This window comes from Schistocerca nitens, chromosome 2, assembly GCF_023898315.1.
Source record: "Schistocerca nitens isolate TAMUIC-IGC-003100 chromosome 2, iqSchNite1.1, whole genome shotgun sequence".
Classification (NCBI taxonomy): domain Eukaryota; kingdom Metazoa; phylum Arthropoda; class Insecta; order Orthoptera; family Acrididae; genus Schistocerca; species Schistocerca nitens.
In genome coordinates, this window is record NC_064615.1 from 743,323,894 (window position 1) to 743,342,082 (window position 18,189).

The following is an 18,189-nucleotide window of genomic DNA, read 5'->3' on the forward strand; positions in this document are numbered from 1 at the left end:
GGTGTTGGTCGTTTCCGGGCAATGGAAACCGTCAAAAGGGCATCCGTGCACACTCTGCAGAAGGCGTCGCAATGGTGACGCAAACATGTCCACACCCTACTGCAGTGTTCAACGTTGAACCAACACAGTTGGTTACGGCCATGCGTAGAAATACGCATCACTGTCGTATCAGCACGCACAGCATCTCTCTGCACTCTTAATCACTTCTTATGTATCCATTGTTGTACACACTTCGATTTTGGAGTGATACAGACCAGGGAGCGAAAGGCTATTTACAATTTGTACGGAAACAAGATGGCAGTTAAGAGTTAAGGGGCATGAAAGGGAAGCAGTGGTTGCGAAAGGAGTGAGACAGGGTTGTAGCCTCTCCCCGATGTTATTCAATCTGTATATTGAGCAAGCAGTAAAGGAAACAAAAGAAAAATTCGGAGTAGGTATTAAAATTCATGGAGAAGTAGTAAAAACTTTGAGGTTCGCCGATGACATTTTAATTCTGTCAGAGACAGCAAAGGACTTGGAAGAGTTGTTGAACGGAATGGACAGTGTCTTGAAAGGAGGATGTAAGATGAACATCAACAAAAGCAAAACGAGGATAATGGAATGTAGTCAAATTAAATCGGGTGATGCTGAGGGGATTAGATTAGGAAATGAGACACTTAAAGTAGTAAAGGAGTTTTGCTATTTAGGGAGCAAAATAACTGATGATGGTCGAAGTAGGGAGGATATAAAATGTAGACTGGCAATGGCAAGGAAATCGTTTCTGAAGAAGAGAAATTTGTTAACATCGAGTATAGATTTAAGTGTCAGGGAGTCGTTTCTGAAAGTATTTGTATGGAGTGTAGCCATGTATGGAAGTGAAACATGGACGATAAATAGTTTGGACAAGAAGAGAATAGAAGCATTCGAAATGTGGTGCTACAGAAGAATGCTGAAGATTAGATGGGTAGATCACATAACTAATGAGGTGTTGAATAGGATTGGGGAGAAGAGAAGTTTGTGGCACAACTTGACTAGAAGAAGGGATCGGTTGGTAGGACATGTTTTGAGGCATCAAGGGATCACAAATTTAGCATTGGAGGGCAGCGTGGAGGGTAAAAATCGTAGAGGGAGACCAAGAGATCAATACACTAAGCAGATTCAGAAGGATGTAGGTTGCAGTAGGTACTGGGAGATGAAGAAGCTTGCACAGGATAGAGTAGCATGGAGAGCTGCATCAAACCAGTCTCAGGACTGAAGACAACAACAACAACAACAACAACAACAACAACAGACCATTCCTTCCAAGTACTGAAATTTTCGCAAACAGTAGTGTAAATACTCGTGACTACGATATAAGAGTAACATCTGCTGTCATAGCGTGATAAAATATTTAGCGCTGTTGCCAAACGGGTTTTGTGACAATTTAGATCAGCAATGAATCTTGTTCATTGATCCAAGTTTAGTATTATACACACAACTGTTACGCCTCACGTACCGGTTAGTCATCTCTGGTCGAATTGCTTGTGAAGTGGCCTGGATGTCACGGCTATCACTTCCAGCACACCTTGTGAACGGGTAACTACATGTTTTTAACGTTACTGTTATCTGTTCTTTTTTAGTTAGTTAATTGTTACTTGAATCTCGGGCGTGAGACCGGTTTCATGTGAGGTACCCTGTGTAATAAGAGTTCGGAAACAAGTATTGTGTGAAATGAAATGAAGTTAGAATTGGTCTGTCAGTAAAGTTCAGTCAATCAGCCCTTGATACAACATTATGGTAAGGCTGTACCAAATAAGGCTACCATTAAGCACCTGTGAAAGTCCTAGATGGCAAGAAATGTAGCAGATACAGCCGAAAGTGGTCGAAAATGCTATCACCTGAAAAGTTGATAGACGTGCAGAGTCCCATGTAATCTGTATGACGCCTTTAGAACCACGTAAACGATGAAACATTTTGTCAAATGTAACTATGCTTGCCAAATATTTGACCTTGTACGATGCTGTTTGACGTGTTTGTCAAGCTCGGTTCGTGTTTGACCTGTTCGCAACAAATTTCTATTGACGGAAAGCTTGGCAAGATGGCGGATGTTGTTTGTGTCGATGTGTGACCACATACATTTAGTGAAAAGTGTTCTGTTAAAATTCCTCACTCTATCGTGAGTTTCCACGCGAAGGAACTTGCCCCCTTTCTTGCAGCGGTGTACCGTAGGTCTCTAGAAGAGCGTAGCGTTCCAAAAGATTGGAAAACGGCACAGGTCATCCCCGTTCTCTAGAAGGGATGCCGAACAGATATGCAGAACTATAGAAATATCTCTCTCGTCGATCAGTTGTAGAATTTTGGGACACGTATTATGTTAGAGTATAATGAGTTTTCTGGAGACAAATCTACTCTGTAGGAATCAGCATGGGTTTCGAAAAAGACGATCGTGTGAAACCCAGCTCGCACTATTCATCCACGAGACTCAGAGGGCCATAGACACGGGTTCCCAGGTAGATGCCGTGTTTCTTGACTTCCACAAGGCGTTTGATACAGTTCCCCACAGTCGTTTATTGAACAAAGTAAGAGCATATGGACTATCAGACCAATTGTGTGATTGGATTGAAGAGTTCTTAGATAACAGAACGCAGCATGTCATTCTCAATGGAGAGAAGTCTTCCGACGTAAGAGTGATTTCACGTGTGCCGCAGGGGATTGTAGTGGGACCGTTGCTGTTCACAATATACATAAATGACCTGGTGGATGACATCGGAAGTTCACTGAGGCTTTTTGCAGATGATGCTGTGGTGTATCGTGAGGTTGTAACAATGGAAAATTGTACTGAAATGCAGGAGGATCTGCAGCGAATTGACGCATGGTACAGGGAATGGCAATTGAATCTCAATGTAGACAAGTGTAATGTGCTGCGAATACATAGAAAGATAGATCCCTTATCATTTAGCTACAAAATAGCAGGTCAGCAACTGGAAACAGTTAATTCCATAAATTATCTGGGAGTAGGCATTAGGAGTTATCTAAAATGGAAGGACTATATAAAATTAATCGTCGGTAAAGCAGATGCCAGACTGAGTCATTGGAAGAATCCTAAGGAAATGTAGTCCGAAAACAAAGGAAGTAGGTTACAGTACACTTGTTCGCCCACTGCTTGAATACTGCTCACCAGTGTGGGATCCGTACCAGATAGGGTTGATAGAAGAGATAGAGAAGCTCCAACGGAGAGCAGCGCGCTTCGTTACAGGATCATTTAGTAATCGCGAAAGCGTGACGGAGATGATAGTTAAACTCCAGTGGAAGACTCTGTAAGAGAGACGCTCAGTAGCTCGGTACGGGCTTTTTTTGAAGTTTCGAAAACATACTTTCACTGAGGAGTCAAGCAGTTTATTGCTCCCTCCTACGCATATCTCGCCACACACCGTCAATTGGCTTGCGGAATAAGGATGTAGATGTAGATGAAAACTACTATCAAGTATAAAAACAAAATAGCACTGACAATTACGAAAATGGTAGAGGTATCACTTCTTTCCCAACCATATATTACGCATGAAGAGGTTATTAACAAAAGCAATATTTTACGCATACAGTAACATACAAGCGGAGTGGAATGAAATAAAAGAAATCGAAGAACTCCGGTTCCTCCACGGGCGATGATGGCTATATGTTCCCTTGTTGAGGTATTTTAATGAACTGTCATTAGAGAACCAGGTAGACGAGGATAAAATTTTTCGCGTGCTTGTCTTTTTCAATGTGAGGGTGAAGTAACGCTGAACAAGTTATTAAAAGTTTCACTGTCCGCGGAAAGTTAAGAATCATCAGGTTCTGAGTGTAATATTTCCGTTAGTGGGTTTTCAGTTGTATATTGCTCATTTTGATACATTCTCTGGACAAGCATCCTGTTTTCTTTTTTAAACACGGTACCAGAGGAAATAATAGAAATGCTTTATCTGCATTGGTAGCCATTCCCCCTAGTACCAAAATACAGCACATACAAAAAGCGTCTCCTACAAAGGTGAGTAAATTGACAATTGAATTTTAGTAGGCAGCGTTACAGATCGCATCAATTGAATAATAGTATTAATGTTGCAGTTTTTGCTAGTTAATTTTGATGGTATCTAACCTTGTTTTTCAATCGTTTTGATGTTTTTTCTAATTCTAATTTTTTTTAGGTTTCACCTTCATGTTTACTCACGCCAACTATGGACCATGTAAAACAATTAGAGACATTGTTTTTTCGAATAAAGTGGTTCTTCGTATCTTCCAGCACTTCTTTATTCCCTCTTTTTTTTCGAAAACCCTTTATTTTTTATTTTGGTTCAGAATTTTTGTTCTGAATAGCTTCAGTTAGCTTCATCTCTCCTAAGTTTTTGAGTATCTCTGATCCATCTGTTCTTTTCGTTACTGAAATTTTCGAATTTTCTTAATGTATTATTTGTCCTCTATTTTTCCACGTTTCCAGAAAGCTGAACTGCCTTCTCCCGATTGTCTGAAAGTTCGGTAATTCTTCGATAGTTCTTTGTTGCTTCTTAATTTGTAGTTGCCATATTCATCTGCTTTGAATCCCCGAATTTTTGGGAGAACTACACTCTTTCCTTCTCCATTTTCTCTTTTTCTCCTACGTTAAGTAGGAGAGCACTTCCAGTTTTATAGCTTTTTTGTAGTGCCTAATTTTCGCGTTGATGGAGATGGATTTTCTATTGCAGCAGTCCTTGAAGAGCTGATATACCATCTCCAGTTTCTGAAATTTGGGATTGTTTTCTTCTATGGTCAGTCCAATGGTTTGAAGAAAAATGTTTTTGTGAGTGCAAAATAGTTTTTTAAGAAACCACAGAGCCGCGGGCGTCAGTCAACACCCATATGACGTCAAAGGCAGTACTTCGCTGCAGCGGGTAAGTCCGCTCCAAGGTCACGCGCTCGAGCGCACGGTGATGCTGAGAGCTACAACACAAATCAATGCATTAAATGTTTATTTTTTTAAAAAACAAAAACTAATCTCAAGAGAGATAAGGTAAGGATAGGTACTTTATTTCACTTTCTGTAGTAAAAGGTAAGATCACCAGTCACTTTAATTTTTGCACAATTTCCTTGGCCTTTCAACCATACAGCGATGGGCTCTCACTCATTTATTTTACGATGATTCCTGGTTCTCACTGCAAGTGGAATATTAGACGTGAATCTGGGTAGACGGCGTCAGTCGTCGTGCACCTGCTCTTGCAGCAGCATTGGACGGCGATGCCAAGCTACACGAGGAGATTAAAGTGTTCTCGCCTGACGGTCTAAGGTCGTTGCAGGACTGGAGACTTTTAATAGAAGCAATATTATTGCTTCTCACCTTTCAAGTAAACGAGGTGACTTGGGTCGGTCGTATTTCATGTCTAATATGCCATTTGTTGTTAGGACCAGAAATCATAGTAAAATAAATGTGAGTCCGTCACTGTATGGTTTAAGGGCCAAGGAGTGTGTGCAAGAATTAAAGTGACGATCTAACATTTTGTTTCAAGGTCAATAATTTATGCAATTACTACTGACAAACAACAGTACGAAAAATATATGGGAGATGGGTCCCAAGAATAATACGGGCGAACAGCGAACAAAAACTACTGCCAAATCTGTATTTTCGGAGTGCTGCAGCAAGAATGGTGAAGAGTTCTTCAGTGATATTGTGATTGATGATTAAAGATAGATTGCTCCGTATACTTCATAGACGACGATCCAGTGAGTGGCATCATTAATATTCTGCGACAAAACCAAAGAAATTCAAACAGACGCCAACACAAACAATCATGGCCACAGCTTCTGGGTCAGGGGACTACTCTCGAGGGCCATTATTCTGCTTCACGACAATGCTCGGACTCTTTCGGAGCAACGACAATGGCGCAGCCTGACACTTTTCGGTGAGAATTACTGGACCACCCGTCCTACAGATCTGCTCTAGCACAATCACTTTCTTTTTCCAAAACTTGATGACTTTCTTGGTGGACAAAGATTGGAGAATGATATGTTGAAAGCAGCTGTAACTGTCTGGTTAAATGGACTGACGGCCGAGTTCTAAGACTGCGGTATCCAAAAGTTGGTGCCACAATTGAACTGGTGTTCGGACATTAATGGTTATTACGTAGAAAAATAAAATAATTTTCATATTTCCTTTTATCATAAAAGTTGTGATCATAAATAAAATATTTCGTGTGTTGTAGCAAAACAAGTCGCGTTAAAAAAAGCTACCTAGTATAGTCTAACTCCATTACGTGACTCAATGGATACCCTCATTCAAGGATGTATTCGGTGGTTATTATTATACTTTAACTAGTTAAGCCAGTTTCGACGAAAAACGTTTTACCGTATCAATGTGCATTAGAGCTGCAGGCAGTCAGCATGGGTCTGCACAAGGTGAGCAGGACCTTAGTCGGAGAGTTGTTTTATGAAAAGAGCAGCAAGGTGTTGATGCGCTTCGCGAGTATGGACGAGGTACCGGTAAAGGAATGAGACCTCCTTCTGCACTGAGGTTGAAGAACTTGATTTGGAAGTGCAAATTAACCTGCAATTTGGGAATTGCTCCAGGGAGAGGCCGGCGGCCAGTTGCACCATAAACTGTTGAAGTTAATGTTGCTGTGGGTGAGAGTATTGTACACAATGTACGATCTTTGAACAGAGCACGAGCTGTGGTATGACAGATGAACATCCCATGGTCCACCATTTGAAAAGTGCTTCGAACAGTTGTGAAATGTTATCTCTGGTGTGGACGCAGATGGTCGTCACACTGAGAAAAGTTTGTAACTTGGAATGTAAACACGGTACACGATTAACAAATGTTAGCCCCTCATGTGAAAATTAAAATGTTTCTTTCAGTGGTTTATTTGTTGTTTTTCTTCTGCACGATGTTACAAATGTTTCGCCAAAGTTTCATCGTCCTAAGGTCACTAGTTTATTCGTGGGGGCCCTCTCAAGTAGTGCAAATTTAATAACTGCTGAGTACTTACAGATAACTGAATTAATAGATGGCATCCTTATTTATATTAATAATACATAATGATATACTCAGCTTACACTAATGGAATAAGCTTAGTGTTTAGTTATAAGTGTTACCTACCTTAAATCTGGTGAGCAGATAAATTATTTGATATGAAATTCATTGTATGCTTTGTCTCATTTAGTTGTCAGGGAATCACAGGCTCTCATACTCGCTAAACCAGTTAATACAAAATCAGCTGTATTCGGACCTTTTCCCCTGTGCGACCTGTCGCTGAAGACGGCCACAGAACAAGAAAAAAGAGAAACGCAACTCCCATGTTAAAAGTGGGAAACACAGACCGACAACACCGCCTCAAGTGGTATGGAGATGATCTAAAATATGAAAACATTTCTGGTTGCATCACCCCCCTAGTTTACTTACTTTGTAGGTTTTTCTTTTTCTTTTAATTCTATTACCTTATTTTTCTGGGCGTGCTATGTAATTATTTTGGCTGGCATCATAATAAAATAATTGAAACACAGCTATAGCACACTGTACTGCAGCAGAGAGAAACCTATTCAGTAATATTTTCAGTCTATTTTTGACGTTTGCGTCTGACAGACAAGAAAACATGATAGGAGCAGCGACAGGCGCAAACGTCAAAAATAGACTTTTAAATTGGCATGCTTATATTATCTATCAACATGTAAAAGCTCCAGCATGTTTTATGGTTCATTAGAACTAGATGCAACACTTGAAACTGAGAGTAAGTCGAAACAAGCTTGTAGTGTAAATAATTGAAGCAAAAGAAAAATAACATTGTAGCAACTAAACTGGACTACGAATATTCCTGAATAATGTCATAATTTTTATGTCATACAAGCTGCTGGATCAATGGAGAAAAAAAGCCTATTATTAAGAGAATAAGTAGCAGTTAAAGAGGTTCAATTAAGAAATATTTATCACAGTATTAATTAATGAAGAATTCTAAAATTTGTTAAAACTACGTTTCAGGACTATAAGTTTTGAGTAACTGTCTAGCAAACTTGCACTACTGACGACTAATTTCATAGAAAGTTTCCTACATCTTACTATTGTAGATGCTTCAACACAAAAAAGAAAATATCAAGTACCAAAAGCAGGAAAGGTGGATAAAAACAGTAAAATGAAAACAGTGAAATGAAAACAAAACTTACTTTTTATTCCTCAAGCACACAAGAACAGTTGCCATAGTACCACTAGTGCTTGGTAGGCCCAATTCACTGTTCACAAGTGTCACCTGATTCACTACCGATTTTGGCAATTTCACAAGGAACAACTGTCACATGTTTTGGAAGGACACCCCTGTTTAGCCTATGCCTACTTTTAACCATAAAATCTTCTTCGAAAAAATGATCTTCACAAACGAAATAAGAAGCACAATTCACATCTGGTGACAGTTTACAAACACTCTTCCACTTTAGAAGCAACTCTTGAGGTTGTTTTGGAAACCTGTCGAAATGCTTGTTGCAAATTTCCTCCGTTGAACCTACGTAATAGCCAGATGAACAGCCGGGAAATTTGCAGGAGTATTCAAACATTAATCTGTTGTTGAATATTCTGAAAAAAAACAGAAGTCTTCATTAAATAAAACTAATACAGACACATCAAAGTTATTTAAATAAACAAACGAAAACCACACTGCTTAATTCACAATAGAAGAGAATACATTTCACTTATAGGTTACGAGATTATTTAATGAAAAATTAAATGTCCTACCTTACAATTAATTGTGGACATTTTCAGCAGTAAATCTCTTCAATTCCACGGTGAACTTTATGAATTTAAAGTAAAAAATCTGTTTATAATGAAGATGGGTAGTATGTAAATATGAAACAAATACAAAGACGACTGTAACCGAGGACCACAGACTTCAGTGCAGAGCAAGACGATAGAATATTTCAAAACCACCACCATTGGAGTTTAGACAGCTCTCATTGGTCAATTCCAGCTTCGTTTGACCCCTAGCGCCTCTAGTGGTCTGGAATGGAACTATGTGGCTTGTTGCCTCTTCACCCATGTAGCTTTCACCCCCGTGAGGACGGCCTTGCTGACGGCTTGCCGGCGTTTACAGGCGCGGCGCTGGCGTCGCCGATGGTGGTGCTGTCTCGCGGCTGGCTGCGCAGACACCGGCCCGCCGTGCTGATCACCGCCTCCGTGCTGGGCGCCGCCGTCCTCGTAGTGCTGCTCGCCGCCCTCGCCTACCACGTCACGCGTGAGTCCCAGCCTGCTGCCTACCTCCCAGTACTGCTTACTCCCTTATCAGCTTGCGTTTATTCTCCTGTTCATGATTTCACAAGGTTTCATCTTCAAGCACCTTCTTATCAATTAAAAAATCTTAAAAACAATCAACATAGCTTTTAGGATACAATATATTAAGCCAGGGATTGGACAAAAATATGGGAACAGGGCGAGAAATGAATAAACTAAAAACCGAACTCCATCCGAACAGGAATCGGAATGCTTAACGGTGCCAACCAACCGTCGCTTCATCCTCAGCCGATAGGAGTCAGTGGATGTGTATATGGAGGGCCATGTGGTCAGTACACCACTCTCCCAGCCATCGTCAGTTTTCGTGACCGGAGCCGCTACTTCTCAATAGAGTAGCTCCTCGATTGGACTCCCAATAGCTGACTGCACCCGCACCCGTCTTGCCAACAACGCTCGGCAGGCCCATCCAAGTGCTTGTCAAGCCCGACAGCGGTTAACATCGGTGATCTGGTGGGAACAGGTTGCGCTGTTTTATTTGACCACGAAGGGTACCTGCGCCATGTCCTCAGTACGTTGCAAGTGTCACTCCTTCTCGGTGAAGTGTTCTGTGTAGTTCTGACTGCATTCGAACAAGGGCGAATTGCTGGTGGTCGTATAGTGGGTACTCCCGTAACCAAGGTAGGCGAAATGTTTGGTGTTTCAGGAGGCAACGTACGGAAGATTTATAGCGCACACAGGTAAAGTGGAAAATACTATCCGCCAACAAAGGGACCGTAAGAACTTAGCCTCACCAGTTTAATTCATACTGACAGGGTACGCAGGACAAGACTAAGACTTCAAGGTAAGTAAATATGAAGACGCAACTCTCGACCGTTTTCGAGAAAACAGAGTTGAAAAACTTTGGCCTGCAGGTATACTTCGTATCGTCACTCGGATTTAAGTAGTTCATATGCCAACGACTAAGAACTTGGTTTCACAAGCACAAGGTCTTTGGATCGAATATCACTGCTAATAATTTTTCTCATTTCCACGTAATTTTAGCAACGGACGTGTCGTACCTCATGAGATTGTGTGATAGCAGAGTACTTTTTGTGAACGCAAAGTAAGACTGTTTTTCAGTATACACTGAAAAATCAATGAACACGCAAAGTTCTGCGCTCATTACAAGTGCTGTATATTGCAATAATTATTGTTTCCCATGTTTCTGTGATTCTTGCCGTGCTCCACACTTGTCACAAATGTTAGCTAAAATAAGATAAATAAAATGACTATACTGATCTGATTGAAACTTCTTCTGTGTCCTTTCAGTCTCTACGAAAAATTTTTCTTCTTTCTTTCGCTATAGACATTACGAAAATAATAAATGGCTCATTAAATAACTATAATTTTCACAGTGATAAGAAATCTGCTGTAAGAATTACGTGGGAATGAAAAGTGCTTGCTCGCTTAGTGGCGGATTCCTTGAATATTTGTGATCGTACAAAGTAAATAAGCATGCGTAAAATTTCGTTCTTGCGTCTTGCTGGTTACATACATTGAAGTTCTAGTTGTGGCCTAACATCCCATCAAAATGAGTCAAATCAGTTCCCTTGTAAGTTACAAACGCGGACGTAAGTGTATGTTAAGTGCTTGTTACAGTCCTCATTGAAGAAGATTGACGAAAAATAAGGACGACTGAGCTGAAAAAGTCACTGCAGGACTTGAATATCACACTCGTGAACCCTGTCAGCACCAGAAAATACGAAAGAAGCTCCTTAAGTAGGGAACTGCAAGACGAGCAGGAATTCAAAGACCATTCATCAGTGATGCAAATGCCTGTAACGGGAACACACGGTGCCGAAGCAAAAAACCTGGACTATAGAGCAATACAAGAAAATCATTTGATGGATGGGTTTTGTTTTATGCTGCAAAGTCGCAGTACTGCAAAGGATTTATGACCGTTTGGCTGTTCGCTGTAATTTATCTCCTCCAAAATAAAGGAAAAAATGTGACAGAACAGTAAAGAACGTACTTAATTCCTCCGAACAGATATTGTTCGGAGTCTGGCTACATCACAGTAACCACAACAGGCGCGAAACGAGAAAATACGTCATAAGTAGTTCAATTTGGATTAGATTCACTTACTGTTCGCCAAAATAAAACTCGCTTAACTGATTTTGTAGTGTTCATGTTCAGAGACTGTAAAGTGCGCGTGGGGCACACAATACTCATTAAAGCCTGTACTATGGTAAGTGAGCGGGGTTCACCTTATGAGAGAGGATTTTCGTATAGATCTCGACCGCGTGTACCTGAATGGTGGCAAATCAGACTTTCACCCACTCTGTAATAACAATGGTCCGTCAAGTAAGTTCGAAATGCAATTACACGTCAGGATGGACCAAAAGCAAACCAGATGATACCAATTTGATAATAATACGGTGACTAAATCTTTTCTCCTGTATAAAATGCCTTTAAAGATTTTGTAGTATTTCTTAATTTGAGGATACTGCACACTGTCAAAATTTACCTTCACAGATTTCCACGTCAGATCCTCATTCTGATGATGTTTTTACATATTTGCTCAATTTTCCTTTTTCCTGAAACCTCTTTCATATACCTTATTTGAAAAGTACCCCCTTCACCATTTTCATTGTGCACTTCACTCATACCATTAGGCAATCGAGATAAAGCATCTGCCACGTAATTCTCAGTACCCTTAACATAGCTAATCTCATAATCAAACTGCTGTAGGTACAAAGCCCAACGAGTTAGCCTGCCATTAAGTAAACGACAATCTTTAAGAAAAGTTAAAGCTTTGTGGTCAGTATGTATGATGAGCTTATGGCCCCACAGATAATTCCTGAATTTCTTTAATTCCCATATAATGGCTAAAGCCTCCTTTTCTGACATAGTGTAGTTTCTCTCGTATTTTGTTAGAGTTCTACTTGCAAACGCGATAGTCCTGTGTTCGACTTCTTTGCCATCACAGATTTCTTGAAAAACTTCTATACCAATCCCATAAGCACTATTGTCGGTATTCAGGTGGAAAGGTTCTGTCAGTATGGGATGATGCAAAATATTGTCATGGAAGAGTTCACTTTTTAAATTTTCAAAATCTCTCATGCACCCTTCAGTCCAAACAAAATCACTATTTTTCTTAAGATGATTATTCAAATGAGGACTATTCAAAGCTTGCCCACCTTGGCGAATTTTCTATAGAACCCACATAGACCTAAAAAGGCTTTCAACTGTTTTCTATTTCTAGGAGCTGGACACTTTGCTATTGCACTTAACTTTACCAGGTCCTTGCCAATCCCGGTCGTAGTAAAAATATGCCCCAAAAACTTTATTTCCGACTTCACGAATTCACATTTCTTCCACTTTAGTGTCATGCCCCCTGCTTGTACAGCAACAAAAACTTTCTGCAATAATTCACAATGCTCTTGCCATTCCTCAATAGCAATCATCAAGTCATCTACATAAATGGTTAGCCGGGAACTCAATTCTCTCCCTAATACAAAGTCCAGTGCCCTAATAAATACCGCCACAGAAGTGCTAAGCCCAAATGGCACTACTTTATACTGATAGCATTTCCCGGCGAATAGAAAAGCGGTATATTTACGGGATTCTTTGCTCTATGGGATTTGCCAGTATCCGGCGGTCATGTCCAGACTGGTTAAATACTTCACATTATAAAACTTTTGGAGCATTTCGTCCAGATTTTAAGCTCTATTTTCTTCTTTACAATTTTGTTCAAAGTCCTGGCGACAATGACTACTCTTACTCCCCTGCCCCTTTTATTCACGATGATAAGGGGGCTATTATATTCGCAGCTACTCCGTTCGATTACATCCCATTCTATCATTTTATCTATTTCCACTTGAACGGCCTGCCTCTTTGATATGGGTACCGAAAACGGTCTTACAAAGAAAGGTTTATGCTCTAATGTCTCAATCTGGTATTCAAAGTTCTTAACTAGGCCATGTTTGTCCGAAAATACGGTGCTATTACTTTCTAAAAGATCAAGAAATTCTATTTTCTGATCAGGAGATATCTCCTTCAAATTTTCCACAATTTCTTTAAAATCATTCCCTTGCCTGTCGCTCTCATCTATCAGCCTCATGACATGGTACATTTCATACATGTTTGGCAAACCATCAAAAACTTGGTCGATCTCCAACAATAAAGAACCAATTTCTGAATCTACCACCTTCCCATTTTCCTCAAATTTTAATTCCAAATTCGTAGATGCATTATTAATTTTAACGACTTCCTGGCTACAATCAATAATAACTTTTTCTTTATCTAGCCAATCTATACCCAGAACCATTTCAGTACTCAAGTCTGGCACAACCAAAAACTCGTGTTCAAACTTTTGTCCTTTTATACTAAATTCAACCAATATCTGGTTCTCTACTGGCTTGCTAGTCTTGCCAGTAACACCAACAATTTTTACACCAGTCACTGACATAATTACTAGTCCAGGCTTATCACAGATGTGTTTTAAGAACAATTGGGAGATCGCACTTACCTGAGATCCCGTATCAAGAAGTACTTGCAATTTCACATTATAAATTTCAACTGATACTACAGTTTGTTTAACCGTCAAATGCCTTTCATTGTTGTGTTCTTCCCTATGCAAATACGGGTCGACGATAACATCGTCCCAAGATATGCTTCTGACCTGTACGTCACCTATATCTGGCGGTTTCTTTGGTTCCTGGAGCTCAAAGTCATTAATAAACACTTGAACTCTTTGTAACAATAACGCTGAGTCGTCCAGTGGCTCCTTTTTTCTGTATTTAGTCTCAGCATCTGTGTTTTGTTTTGAAACTTCATCATCAGTAGGTACAATATCGCAATTAGCTGTATTCCCATTATTTTCACTAGTACCGAAATACTCATCTGAACTATCGTCAGAATCCGACCATTCTGGATCGCTTTCAGGTTCTAACCTAGCTTTTCTGAGACAGACACTAAGTTATTCCTCTGCATTTTCGTCAGGCTTTGATTTTAACTCAATATCCTCTTTAGGCAAAACGACCTCATTATCAGCTTTACTCACATCCACTGTTACTTCATATTTAGTGTAATCCTCGTGGACTTCAGTTACTCTTAGGTAATTACCTGCCCCCTTCCCCATGGTGCCTTTTGGTAACAGCTTGTACTGTTGGCGGATCGTTAACAGAAGTTACTTCCTTGTCAATGCTTAGGATTTCATCCTCCGATTCCTTCCTATCTTTAACCATCGTCCTATCGGCAGCACGCGTACTTTGCGCGGCGCTATTTACTCTCTCCTCTTCAAATTCGGGCCACGTCACCTTATCGACATCCCTACTATTTCCTTTTTCACTAATTAACCTCCTTGCCTCATATTCCTTCTTAAAATCCTCCCACTCACATTGCTTGAGGCCCTTGTACAGATCGTCGATCTGCACACGCCAATCAGTTATTTCTGCCAATTCATTCTCGCCATTTACTTCATTGCTAACACTGCTAACCGCACCTCTCTGTGTATCCACTGTTCCATCCACTATTTCCTTCGCCACGGAATTACCACTCGTAATGTATTCACCAGCTCTTATGGCAATGTTTGTACCTAATTCTGCCGCCTTGCTAGCGGCTTCTCTCTGAACAGCTGTTCTGCTAGGCTGGGCCGTTGCCCCTCTGATGCTCCACTCGCCTGTTAACATGTATCGCACTGCGCGGCGAAGATGAATCTGCGCACGCACCTGACGCTTGTTTCGCAACAACACGCTGCGTCGTTCCACGCCTGTCTCTAAGCTGTCTCATAACTTTGTCAGTCCGGTAATGTTTTTTAAATCGGCGCCGGTATGTTCTGTTCGCTTCAGTTTGGCCCGCAACGTTCGCGGAAATCAGTTTCCCACATCGTTATTATTTTTCGCGGCGTATCCTCTACCGCGACCTGGATAACCTCCTCTTCCTCTGCCTCTACCTCTCTGTATCATGTTGACGCGAAAACCATCGCCGTCATTTCTCTCGTCATTATTGCGGTTATTCCTGTTACTAAAATTCTGATAATTGGCACGACTTTCGCGCCAGTGGTCTTCGTCTTCGACCCTTTCGAGAAACGCTTGGAAGCTGCGATGATTGCTTCCCACATATCTCTTCGAATCTTCTGGAAGCTTTTTATATAGCTCCCATGCGATTTCAGAATCGGATCTTCTCCCTCTTAAGTGCGTCAACATTCGGTACCAATATTCGCAGAAATCTTTCATGAATTCCTGCCCCTGTTATCATGAAGTTTGGCCATGATAAACTCGCGCCACAAATGATCCTGTTTTTGTTCGGACCAGTATTCTTCCATAAACTTTTGTTTAAACTCTTCGAACGTCATTAGTTCGGTATTTAAGTTAATTCCCCAGCGCTTAGCGTCACCTGCTAAGGCGCTAATTACTACGTTTATCTTTTCCTGACCAGACAAGTGTTTAGGAAACATCCTCTCGCAATTTTTGATGAAATCTAACAGATGCCATCCGTTATGTTTTTTGGCGGTATCGAAGCGTTCCTCACCTTCCAACAGCTTCGTAAGCGGCGTGCCATTGCAGACAACACCAGGCCTATCTTTGATTTTACTCTCGAGATCGAAAATTTTGCCTTGAATTTTCGATGTATTTTGTTCACACTTTTGTACACATCCGGTAACTTTTTCGCCTAAATTTCTTTCAGTATCTGAAACTGCCTTTTTCAACTGTGATAGTCCATGTTGGCATTCGTTTACGATCTCTGTTTTAAGTCCGAACACTTTTTCGTCTACTTTCGTTTCAACTAGAGGCTCTACTTTCTCTTGGATGTTGAGAATTTCAACATCAAATCTACTGTTAATGTCCTCAATTTCCCCCTGCATATTATTCATATTTTTAGTAATTGTGTCAATTTCAGACTTCATAGTATTTACTGCAGAACTTAAATTACCCACTTTTTGTTCTACCTGTTCTATTTGTTTAATAATTTTAATTCCTTGTTCTTCCACCTGTGCTTTAAGCTGACCAACTTGTGTTTTAAGCTGCTCGTCAATGTGTGTTTTAAGCTGACTAACCTGATTACTAACTTGTTTTTGAAGCTGATCATTCTGTCCTGCAATTTGTTTGGTTAATCGTTCAAACAAGTCGTTCATACTTAAAATTTTCACACTGTCTTGTTCTACGGAATCGGTGCGTTCCGATCCCACTTCAAAATTTTCTTTCGGTTCTTTCTTTATCTGTGGTGAATCAAACATGTCAGTGGATTCGTTCACATACCCACTATCATCTACAAAGTCATCCTCTACTTCCTGTTTTATTCCTTGCTGTGTTCGAGGCGATCTCGACATTTCAGTCTGTTCGTTAACATGTTCGTGGTATTGCATGTACGCCAATTGTCTACCGCTAATGCCATCTGTTATCTGGCCGCGTAAACTCCTGTCATTGCCAGCCATATCTTCCATTACGCTCGGCACATCTACTGTGTCTACATTCTTGTCCATACTGAACGCAAATTACACCTCACCACCGTACTTGACGTTCACTGCTATTTACTTCACTAAATATTATTGCAATTCGTGCCACTCAACATGCACTGTTCGGTATCCACGTTAATTTGTGACCGACAACAACTGGATGTCCTGTCATCGGGAGCCACTTGTAATGTGCGCGTGGGGCACACAATACTCGTTAAAGCCTGTACTATGGTAAGTGGGCGGGGTTCACCTTATGAGAAAGGATTTTCGTATAGATCTCGACCGCGTGTACCTGAATGGTGGCAAATCAGACTTACACCCACTCTGTAATAACAATTATCCGTCAAGTAAGTTCGAAATGCAATTACACGTCAGGATGGACCAAAAGCAAACCAGATGTTACCAATTTGATAATAATACGGTCGCCAGCCTAATTAGGCATTAACTGAGTTTCTTCCCTGTACAAGTTGGTATATATTCATGCAAAACAACAAGTGGTAACACTGCATAATATAGTAGAATTTTAGAACCAGAAAATCTATTGAACTGATAGTTTCACGTTCTGTACTGATATGGAAAAAACCATGAATACATAACAGTACACTATAATGTATACTACAAAACGTTATACTGTCTATTAATCTGATTAAAATCGGGCACAGGTTACCCTAGAAATAGCACTTTCGAGCCACACACAAAATGTCAATTTTGATAAAGATAAAACACTGATAAATTTTGACTTTTATATTGACTTTAACTTTTGCTGGTCAAACCAATTTAGAACACTTCAAAATTCAAATGAATAAAAGAGGGGGGGGGGGACCCTGTTATGATAGCTGTATTAAAAAAATGATTACTGAATTTATTATGCGTTAAAGATTTCCAGTATATAAGTTACTATTCTTTTCATCTTATTTACCGCTCATTTAAATACCTTTATATCTGTCTTGAAATAATAAACTTCATTACTATATCAATATTAAAGTTATCTTTCAACTTCGCTAGACCTTCGTTATTCATTTACTGGTTCATTAACAAAACATTTCTTTAAACACCATTCTAATATAGCTAGTTCTGCAAATAATTATTAACACAATTTTTAATTTTCATTTTTGGGACACTCGGATTGCACAACATTTGGAAAGGACACTGTCTAGGTTAGTTGAGGGGATAATTGAATGATGGGAAAGTTCTGGTAAAATTTAGGTTATTATTGCACAGTTCACTCTGATCCATACGAATACAGTACTAAAATTTTCAACCTGCTAGTATCGATGCGGCGGTTGGCGGGCGACGAGATGACGAGGCACAGAACACACATGAAACCACAGCTATGGCTCTTCATGTATCGGCACTTTAATTGTTCTTAGCGTCGCAATACTTTTCCATTTAGTGCCTATGGAATTTTGCCATGCTGCGTAGGATTTGGAACGGCATACCCGAGGCTCAGTGAAACTACGTCTTCCAGGAGAGCCTCCTCGCTCCAGAAGGTGTTGCTCAAACCAGTGCCAGACTCCAACTACTACTGAGCCCGTTGTGCCCTGCAGTGCGCGCGTGCATTTTCCCGCGCTCGCCTGCCATC

The 18,189-nt window shown here is 40.4% G+C and overlaps 1 protein-coding gene across 1 annotated transcript in view; it reads left to right on the forward strand.

The window, feature by feature from the left end:
- The window catches only part of LOC126234602 (uncharacterized), a 254,873-nt gene that overhangs the window by 65,681 nt on the left and 171,003 nt on the right, over nt 1-18,189 (forward strand). The window contains exon 3 of the mRNA XM_049943322.1: nt 9,033-9,173. Within this exon, the coding sequence (XP_049799279.1) occupies nt 9,033-9,173 (141 nt within the window). The remainder of the gene's footprint in view (nt 1-9,032; nt 9,174-18,189) is intronic.